The following is a 9,274-nucleotide window of genomic DNA, read 5'->3' on the forward strand; positions in this document are numbered from 1 at the left end:
CTAAGTCTGGTTGGCCAGCTGATGTGGCTTAGTGGCTGAGCATCAACCTATGAACCAGGAGGTCATAGTTTGATTTCCGGTCTGGGAACATGCTTGGATTTTGGGCTCCATCCCCAGTGTGGGATGTGCAGGAGGCAGCCGATCAATGATTCTCTTTCATCATTGATGTTTCTCTCTTCCTCTCTGAAGTCAATAAAAACATACATACTTAAAAGTCTTCCTGAGTCTTCCATTGACTGGTAAATGTTTAACCTGGTTCTAAAAAAGCGGGGAGGGGTTGCCTGATGTGTTTGCCAGCCCCTCTGCAGCCCATGTTGAGTCAGCGTGACGCCTGTGAACATGGAGCTTGGAAGGGAGCCGTGACCTTGATCTCCTGACGTCACGTAGTGGAGGCCCAAATGTGCCCAGACATGCTGCCTAGCCCTGGGCCGGACGGGCTTCCTGCCTGGCAATGGCTGAGGGGTCGTCAAGGACCTGCCCCTCCCTGCCGCCTCCTCACATCAGGCACATGCCCAGCGCAGAGCCTTCCAGTTTGCTGACCCTCTGCCTGGGACCACCTCCTCACCTCCTCACGCCGCCTCTTCGGTGACACCCTGTCTGCCACTCCAACTTCCCAACCCCCCTGACCGCTCTCCAGCCCTCAGTGCTAACCTCATCTTCCTCATAATAATACCTTGTGTTCATTTGTCTGGCCATCTGGCTCTGTGTCACAGGGATAGGAACACCCTGAGAACAGGGGTTTGGTCTGTTTTGGCCACTGCCGTATCGTCCGGGCCAGGACAGGTCTGAGGTGTGCTGGAGGTTCAGTGCCTGCCAGCACACACACAGCCAATTCTGGGGCACAGAGAGGCCTCCACAAATGGGAGCTTGATCATCAGACTGGGAGTCAGACAGGGCTGTGGCTGGAGGGGGCTCTGTGGAGGGCCATGCTTCCTCCAGGAGCTGGCAGGGGCTGCCTCCCAGGCTGCCATGCCCTGGCCAAGCCAAGCCGCCCCTTACTTAGACAAGCCCAGGAATGTGCACAGACAGACGCGCAGCTTCCTAGCCTCCCTGCCTCTGGGTGGGGCCTCCTGCACCCACACCCAGTTCGGGGAATGATGCCGGGATGGGACTGTGAAAAATAGGCCACAGAGCAGGAAGGGCTGCGAAACTGGCCCTGTGGCCCGGACTCAGCCTTAGGGTCCAGGGAGGAGTCAGCTCAAAGCTACCACGGAGAGCCGACTTCTCTGGGGCCCCATCTCCTGACACAACATGCCGGTGCCCTGTCCAGCCACCCCCAGTCCTGGCAAGAGAACCGTCACACCTGGGGGGAGTCCACCCAGCCCTACAATGTGTGGGCCTGGACAGCAGGAGCTAAGGCCCGAGGCGGGGCCACGCGGGACCCCCTCCCTCTGAGGGAGCACGTTGCGGAAGCCAGTCCTTGCCCCAGGGAGCCCTGGACCTCAGGGGGAATGGAGGGGCCAGCCTGCTGGGCACACACTGAGAAGGTGGTGGTGGAATCCCACACCAGCATAGGGACCAATCGAGGCATGCAGGGCGGAGCCCTGGCCCAAGCCCCTGGCACAGTTACACCTGTTTCTCCTACACCCTCTCCTGGAATGACAACTTGGGGGTCACTTCCCTCACAAGCTAGGACGCATGCCAGTCATCGGGACGCTGGGTGTCTCTCCCTGACAGGGGCTGGGCAGAGGGCGGGGTGATTTTCAGCTCAACTGTGCCAATCGTTGCAGTACGGCCCTGGGAGTGGGGGTGAGGGCCCACAGGGCATTGCTATGGGAGGGGGTAGTGGTGGGTGCTGGCTGTTGGGGGTCACCTTGGAAGAAACTGAGTCCTGGAATAAGTGTGAGGCTGGCTCACTGCCACCCAAGCCCCTTACTCAGAGTAAGGAGCCGACAGGGTGGGACTCACATCCACAGGAGGGACACAACATCCAGGCCCACACAGAACAGCTCAGAGACACATGTGCTTGGTGCCTGGACACGCTGGCCAGTCCCCGCCCAGCTGCAGACCCCGAGCTCGCAGCCGGGCCACCTCTCAGAGGCCCCGCCCCCGCCCAGCTGGGGCCGGCACTGCTCACCCACTGACTCAGAGTTGGTCCCAGTTTCGCTCTCAGCTCAGACTTTCGGCCAGACCAGCTTCTAGGGCGGGGCTGCTCCTACTTCCTCACCTGGTTCTAGATTTGACGCCCCCCCCCACCCCCGGGGCTGCCCCTGGGGGCCCCCGGGCAGAGCAGACACGATCCCTCGCGCCCCCCCCCCCCCCCCCGCCCCGCCCCACCCCGGTGGCCGCACAGCGCAGGACACGCCCTCTGCTCACCGTCCCCGGGATGTAGCAGAAGATCTTGTCGGCCGCGGTGTCCCCGTCGTCCGGACTGGCCTCGGAGCCAAACAGGCCGGCTAGCTTCCTGGTGCCATCCTCTCTGCGGACAAAGGAGGGGCTCACAGCCTGGCCCCAGGCGAGTAGAGGCGACCCTGAGACCCAGCCTCAAGCCGCGCCCCCTCACCTGCTGCCCTTCAGCGAGGGCTTTCTGGAGAAGGAGGCCCTGAGCCTCCTGGAAGCCTGGGGCACGCAGTGGCTGTTCCCCATGGGCAGCAGTGGCGGCTGGCCTAGTGAGCAGAGCGACAGGTCTGGGTCCCTCAGTCCTGAGCCTCTTGCCCCCACCTCCTGGGGCGGGGCTGACACAGTGAGGGTGGAGCCTCTCTGGGCAGGTCGCTCCTACCTGGGCCCAGCCTTTCCGTCCTCAGCCCTGGGTCCTCTGCATAAGAAGGCAGTCCTGGGCGGTACCGGGAGGCTTCCCCAGCCCAGCCCAGAGCCCCCAACTCAGCCTCCCACTTGTAAAGGACAGGCCTCCAAGCGCATGCCCTGCCTGAACCTGGCTGGGGTGTCTGGGGCTAGAGCTTGGGAGACAGGGACCCCGTCGAGGCACCCATCCTGTTTCCACCTCAGCGCCAATCTGAGTTACCAGTGACTGTAGCGGGGGTGTGGAGGGGGAGATATGTGCTTGCTGGAGAAGTCCAAGTGAGGGAAGGGAAAGCCAGGACCCCGCCCCCGCCCCCGCCCCCTCGCTTGCCTTGGTTCAGGCCTCACTCTGCACCAAGGTCAGGGTCCCACAGGCTTAACCAGAATCCAGGAAGGAAGGAGGCTGTGGATGGACTTCCTAGGCATGTGGGACAGGCATGGTGGACCTGGGGCCACACAGGACCAGGCTGAGGGGCCAGGGTCAGCCTCTTGTCCAGGACATGGCAGCGCTGCCCCAGCTAGACCTGATGGTGCCACCTCCGAGGCCCCAGATGCCAATGCCATTCCTTAGCCCAACTGTATACCCACCCCTAGACCTTCCCGGTCACTCAAGACAGAACCCCAAAAGGCAGAGATCACACTGGACACAGGCCCAGAGCCCAAGGAACACGTTTATTGTCCAAGGCAGCTCATATTGCTGAGGGGTCTGTGGCACTCGCGGTGCCAGCTCAGTGCAGGGTCCTGGAGACACCACGCCCACAGGCAGGAAGCCCCTCCCCCGCAGGCCTCCTGCAGCACGCCTTGCCCTGTGAGGCCAGGGCCTGTGCAAAGCGGAGGCTGGGGGTCTGCACCTGCTCAGAAGGCCCCCCCACCCACCCACTGTTCTGCATCTACCCCTGGGTCCCCCCAGGTCTGCAGAATCCGAGTTGGCCCTGACCCACATCCCTTGAGTGTCCACCCCCAGTGAGGCCGGAGGACACCCGAATGGCATCCTGGTCCCAGAGACACAGAAATTTCCAGAGCAATCGTATGAACTGGTAGCTGTGGCACTACTCTCATCAATAAATACTGAATAAATTAACGCACGCATAAATAAACACACATACATAAATGGACACGGACACGTGGACAGACGGTACAGGACGTCCTTGGTGGGGAGCCCAACCCCGATGCACGGGTGAGGGCAGGGAGGCGCTGGGCCCCCTGTGGGGCTTAAGGCATGTGGGAGGCTGTGGGCAAGCCTCTGCGAGTCCCGCGTGGGTCAGAGGCTGGTGGACGACACGGACAGTGTGGGCGAGGATGGGGGCGGGAAGTTGAGCAGCTCCAGCACGGCCACGCCCACGCTGCTGCGCCGCGTGAACATGCAGGACGCAGACACCCACTTGTTGGTCCTCGGGTTGTACTTCTCGATGGAGTTGAGGCTGGAGCTGCCGTCGTTGCCCCCCACGGCATACAGCCAGCCGTCCATGGCCACCAGGTCGTGGGTGCTCCTGGGGCGGAACAGCCGGGAGTGAGACCGCAGATGGGCCCCAGGCCAAGGCAGAAGCCTCTGGGGTGGGGCCGCAGGCTGTGGGAGGCGCCTCCTTGAGCTGGGAGGTGCGGGGTGGGGAGCATTACTAGGGCTGAGCCTGGGCAGGGAGGGGGACCATACCGCACAGGGTGTCTCTGAGGGGGCCAACAGGCTGTGGGGGGACAGGGGCCCCCCCGGGCTGTGTCACAGCACACCTTCGGATGTTCATGGGCGCCACACTCTCCCAGGCACCCGCCTTGGGACTGTATCTCTCCACAGAGTTGAGGCAGCTGGTGCCGTCGTTGCCGCCAGCCACGTAGAGCGCTCCCTCCAGCACCGCCACGCCGGCCGAGCTGCGCCGGCTCAGCATGGAGGCCACCGGCGTCCACGTGTTCGCCTGCGGTGAGGGGACCCGCTGGGGCATACCTACTACCAGCCTCCCTCCACCTGCACAGCACACAGCCCCCTCCAGGCCAGGTGTCTGTGGGACGAGGGGGGGGGGGCGGATGGATCTAAAGGTCTGAGGCTCTGGGGGGCGGGGGTGGCCAGAGTGCTGACCTCAGACAGCCCTTGGGGAGGGGAACACCTGCGATTGGGGTGTTTCGCACCTGGGGCTCATACTTCTCCACAGTGGCCAGGTGTGAGGAGCTGTCGTAACCGCCCACTGCATATAGGTTGCCATCTGCAGAGAGTCAACATGACCGTGGCCTGCCTGCTGTGTGTGGGGTCTCCAGGATGGGGCAGGCAGGGGTGGGCGACACAGCAAGCGAGCCCTGTCACCCACCAAGCATAGCAACACGGACATATCGTCTGCGGGTGCTCATGGCGGCGATGGACGTCCACGTTCCCGTCAGGGGGTCATAGCGCTCGGCACTGTGGACAACAGGACCGCTGCTGGCCTCGAGCGGTAGCAGACCAGGGCTGCCCTCCCCCAGAGGACGGGAGGTCAGAGACGGACCCCAGAGTCTCACTGGAACAGGAAGCGGGCCTGCTGGGTGTGCATGGGCGCTTTTGGGCCCGTGTCCACCTGGGCCCACCCCAGACAGGAGCAGAAGGGACTGGTGGCTGGCACAGAGAACAGGCCTAGGGGACTTGAGGCAGACGGGATCCCGCTTTGCTCCCCTTGAAGTATGACCTCTGCAGTCCCGATGCAGCAGAGCCAGCACCCTGCCCCGACCCCGCCACTACCTGTTGAGGCACGAGGCCCCATCGTAGCCGCCGGCTGCGTACAGGAGCCCGTGCAGGGTAGCCACACCCAGGCAGCTGCGCCTCGTGCCCATGGACACCTCGGGCTGCCAGGTGTTGGTCACAGGGTCGTACGACTCTACGGTGGCCAGATCTGAAGTCCCGTCGTAACTAGGAGAGGGGTCCGCTCCGGTCAGGGCTGGCCCAGTGGACACACAGGGGCCCTCACCCACGAGCAGCCTGCACACCTACCCGCCCACTGCGTACAACCGGTTCCCGACTGCCGCCACGCCCACTCGGGCTCGGCGTGTGGACATGGAGGCCACCACATGCCAACGGTCTGTGCGTGTGTCGTAGGCCTCACAGTCGCCATGGATGGCGAACAGGCTCCCGCCACCTGGGGAGGGGGAGGGGAGGGGACAGGATGAGGGGCTCAGGGAGGTGATGGGCTGAGGGGCTCTGGCACAGCTCAAGGTGGAGGGTATGGGGGCTCCAAGGGTGTGGACAGGGATCTGAGTGGGTCGCACCACATGGGGCCCTCCAAAGGTGGACAGAGGAGCCGCGTAGGTGGGCGCAGGATGTGACCAGCACAGGTGGGACGGGCTAGTGTTGGGCTCGCGGATAGAAAAGGCCAGACAGAGAGGTGAAGGGAGAGGGAAGGGATGTGGGGACCAAGCAGGTGGGCATACCCACAGCGAAGAGCACAGGGCCGGCACCCTCACAGCGTCGGGGCCGAGTGCGGCTTGTGCCCAGGACACCTCTCTGCTCTGGCAGCAGGTGGAACTTGAGGGCCTCGATGAGCAGGTCCTTGCAGTCAGGGTGGTGCCTCACCAAGCTCTCAGCATCCACATGGCCCAGGAGGAAGTCCCGGCTCAGCAGGGGCAGACGCACACACTTCATCAGCTGCGGTGCAGGAGTACCATGGTCAGGCAGCAGGCAGAACCCACGGGCACACTTCCTCCTAGCAGTGAGAGCCCCCGGACACCTGTCTACCTGTCCACCGGACACTTCTCCAGACATGTGCCTGCAACACCCTGGACATGGAGGAGCCCAGGTGCACCCAGGTCCTCAGACCCTGCATCCCCTCCTGACACAGCGGCCCCGGGGCTGGCCTCACCCGCGGGACGTGCTGCCTCCGAGCATCCACGTCGTGCTTGACCCAGCTCAGGACGGCACGGTAGACGTCTTCCTCTGAAGGCACGTTCAGGCTGTCACTAGAGACCAGTTCCAGCACCTGGGGGTAGGGACCCTCAGACCTGAAATCTGGGGAGGGTCTTGGGGGCCCACGGAGCCCTGATGATGCCTGGGAAGGAGAGTCCAATGGGGGCCCAGTGTTCCTATGAGGAGGGGCCAAGTGGGGTCTGGAACCACAGACCCAGTTCCTGGGTGCCCAGGCCCAGAGCAAAGAAGGCTTGGGTGGGGTCAGAAGATGGGGGCAGGGGGTGGGGCTGGGAATAAGGGTCAGGGGGCAGAGGCCTGGGCCTTTAGGGCCCAAATGATGGGGGTCAAAGAGTCCAAGGGCTGGGTGCTTTCAGGGGTCCAGGGACTGGGTCATGGCCCACGCTGCACCCCAGCTGGCACGTTACCTGCTTTAGTGGCAACAGCATGAACTCCTCGGTCTTGGCCACGTCCACGAAGTGCTGCAGCACGTACCTGTGTGCTGCCTTGAGCAGGTCGCTGCACGAGTGTGTGTCGGCAAAGCCCCGGATGCCCAGGCAGTTGGAGGGGTCAAGCTGACTCAGCAGGAACTTGCAGCAGGCGTCACGGACGCCATTCAGCTGCAGAAGGCTGGCAGCAGGGAGCAGAGTCTGTGGGTGAGGAGGGACAGAAGGCCGGGGAGCAGCGACAGAGAAACAGGTGAGGACAGCTGAGGCAGGAGACCAGGTGGGACACAGGTCGGGAGGGGAAAGCACCTCACCTGCACGTTGCCCTCGCCCACCACAATCTCAGCCGTGTATGCAAACTGCACCAGTTGGTCCAAGGCCTGAGGGTCGATGTCATGCAACGTCACGTGGGTCTGGCGGCTCTCGCTCATCTCATCTGTGGGGATGGTGGGTCAGGCCAGTCCCCCCTGGGAGACTGGAAGAGCCCCCTGGTGCCCACTGGTGGGGTGGTACTTGCTTGTGAACATGGCGTGGAAGTAGGGGCTGCAGGAGGCCAGCACCACCTTGTGAGCTCGGATCTCCTTGGCGGCCACGTGCAAAACGATGTCACACAGGAGGCCACGCTGTCGCATGCGGCTCATGGCAACGAAGGCATCATGGTAGTGCCGCTTGGAGTTGTGGGACACGGTGTGGCCCTCCCGGCTCAGCAGCTGCATGCCCTCCATGGGGGCTGTGGGCCGGGTCTGCCGGGCCCGTGCACGCTCGGCCTCGGTGCTGCAGACGGGCAGTGCCAGGTCAGGACGGGGCACCAGGAGGCCACTCCTCCCCCAGGGCCATACCTGGCACCTGCAAGGACCTCCCCTGCGGCCCAGGCTCGCCTATCTGCTCCCTCCCTTCCAGGAGTCTCCCACATCCCGCTTGAGGTCGGGGTGTTGGGCCTGCAGAGCCGCTCTGCCCAGCCCTCCTTGGGCACCAGACCCCGTGTGCTCAGGCCTCCTCAGAACCAGCTTCGCTCTGCCCATGGCGAGCCTTTCCCGCCCCATCGGAGTCGGGTGCCCGCAGCCCCGCGGGCACAGGAAGTGCCCGGAGTGAAACTGGTCAGTGGCTCAGGCGGCTGAAGCGGACCCCTAAGCCCCCCGGCCAGGCGTGACCTCACTGAACCCTCCAAAGGCTTGGCCGGGCCAGCCTACCCCCGCCCCCCTTCTGCAGACAGCGGCGCGGCCGGGACTCAAGGGCAGCGGGCGGCTGAGCCTCCGGGAGCAGCCGCCGCCGGGACCCCGGCCCCGCGGTGCGCGTGGATACGCGGAGGGGCAGCTGGACCCACCGCCGGGGGCCGTCCCCTCACGGCAGCCCGCCGGGTCGGCGCGCCCCTCCCTTCTCCTCCCCGGCCCGCTAGGCGCCCGCAGGCCCGCGGTCCCCGGTCCCGCACTCACGCGGGCGGCTGCGGCGGCGGCGGCGGCGGCGGCGGCGCCTCGGGCCCCGGCCCCGGGCTGCCGTGCTCCGGGCTCTGCGTTCTGCCGGCCGGGCGCTCGCTGCGCGGCTGCATGGGCTCGGCCACCGGACCCGCGATCCGCGGAGGACGCCCAGACGAACGGCCGGGACCGCTGAGGGCGGCGCGGCGGCGGCGGCGGCTGCTCGGCGTCTCCGGCTCCCGCCGCGGCCGCAGCCGTTGTTTCTCGGCGCCGCCCGCCCAGCCTCCCGCGTTCCCGCGGCTGCGGGCGCGCAACGTGGAACGCGAATCCTCTCCACGTCCCGGCGCCACGCCCGCCCGCTCCTCCGGGAGGCGCCCGCCCCACCCCGGCCGCGTCTGCCGCTCCTATTCCAGAAGCTTCCCGGCCTGCCGCTCCCGCTAACCATCCAAGAAGCCCCCACCACCCACACAAGCCCCAGACCTCGAGCTGGGCGCGGGCTGCGGGGTGGGGGTTGGAGGAGCAGGGCGCTAGATCGAGGGGTCTGACCAGAGCCTCCCGCCCCCCGGGGCTGTGGGATCCACGGTGGGGGTCTGGCGGGAAGGAGGGCACAAGCCTTCCTTAAGGCAACCTTCCAGCCTTCCAGCCTCTGGCCTTTGCACATCAGCACCGGAAAGGGGCAGTCCCCGCCCCCGCCCCCGGCGGCCGTGGCCTTAGCACAGTGTTCACAGTGCGTTCACAGCAGAGGGGAGTCGCTGGACTGAAGTACCAGGCATAGTACTTGCGGCGGATTCGGGCAAACTGCCTTGAATAAGAGCGCTTTCCAC

At 65.1% G+C, this 9,274-nt stretch overlaps 2 protein-coding genes across 16 annotated transcripts in view; both read right to left on the reverse strand.

The window, feature by feature from the left end:
• Positions 1-8,695, reverse strand: part of PLEKHN1 (pleckstrin homology domain containing N1) — a 13,312-nt gene extending 4,617 nt beyond the window's left edge. For 7 of the 9 annotated variants that reach the window (XM_045581212.1, XM_045581211.1, XM_045581208.1 and 4 more), the window contains exons 1-2: positions 2,504-2,672; positions 2,317-2,419 (exon numbers count right to left, since the gene is read on the reverse strand). In XM_045581212.1, coding sequence (XP_045437168.1) covers positions 2,317-2,419; positions 2,504-2,586 — 186 coding nt within the window. In that variant the 5' untranslated portion in view covers positions 2,587-2,672. Of the gene's footprint in view, positions 1-2,316; positions 2,420-2,503; positions 2,673-8,653 lie in introns of those variants that run through there. The other 2 variants (XM_045581207.1, XM_036436448.2) reach the window with 2 other exon arrangements.
• On the reverse strand, positions 3,393-8,737 carry KLHL17 (kelch like family member 17). 7 transcript variants are annotated; one of them, XM_045581202.1, is made up of 12 exons: positions 8,472-8,737; positions 7,556-7,812; positions 7,353-7,474; positions 7,021-7,242; positions 6,552-6,737; positions 6,124-6,337; positions 5,687-5,831; positions 5,438-5,605; positions 5,034-5,140; positions 4,858-4,931; positions 4,391-4,646; positions 3,393-4,229 (listed from the first exon to the last, which is right to left on the reverse strand). In XM_045581202.1, the coding sequence occupies exons 1-12, from the start codon at positions 8,582-8,584 to the stop codon at positions 3,952-3,954; spliced, it is 2,142 nt and encodes a 713-aa protein (XP_045437158.1). In that variant the 5' UTR covers positions 8,585-8,737; the 3' UTR covers positions 3,393-3,951. The 7 variants fall into 7 exon arrangements, with proteins under 7 accessions (XP_045437158.1, XP_045437160.1, XP_045437159.1 ...); XM_045581204.1 differs by having other exon boundaries at positions 6,552-6,668; positions 8,472-8,734; XM_045581203.1 differs by having other exon boundaries at positions 5,034-5,122; positions 8,472-8,733.
• Positions 8,738-9,274: the final 537 nt, after the last annotated feature.

Source organism: Pipistrellus kuhlii, unplaced genomic scaffold, assembly GCF_014108245.1.
Source record: "Pipistrellus kuhlii isolate mPipKuh1 unplaced genomic scaffold, mPipKuh1.p scaffold_m20_p_137, whole genome shotgun sequence".
Taxonomy (NCBI): domain Eukaryota; kingdom Metazoa; phylum Chordata; class Mammalia; order Chiroptera; family Vespertilionidae; genus Pipistrellus; species Pipistrellus kuhlii.

Coding starts and splice junctions, on each gene's coding strand:
- KLHL17 (XM_045581202.1), bottom strand. CDS start 8,584: ATGCAGCCGCGCAGCGAGCGCCCGGCCGGCAGAACGCAGAGCCCGGAG. Junction 5,832..6,123: donor CCCTGTGCTCTTCGCTGTGG/GTATGCCCACCT, acceptor CCCCCTCCCCAG/GTGGCGGGAGCCTGTTCGCC. Junction 4,230..4,390: donor CCTCAGAGACACCCTGTGCG/GTATGGTCCCCC, acceptor GTTCCGCCCCAG/GAGCACCCACGACCTGGTGG.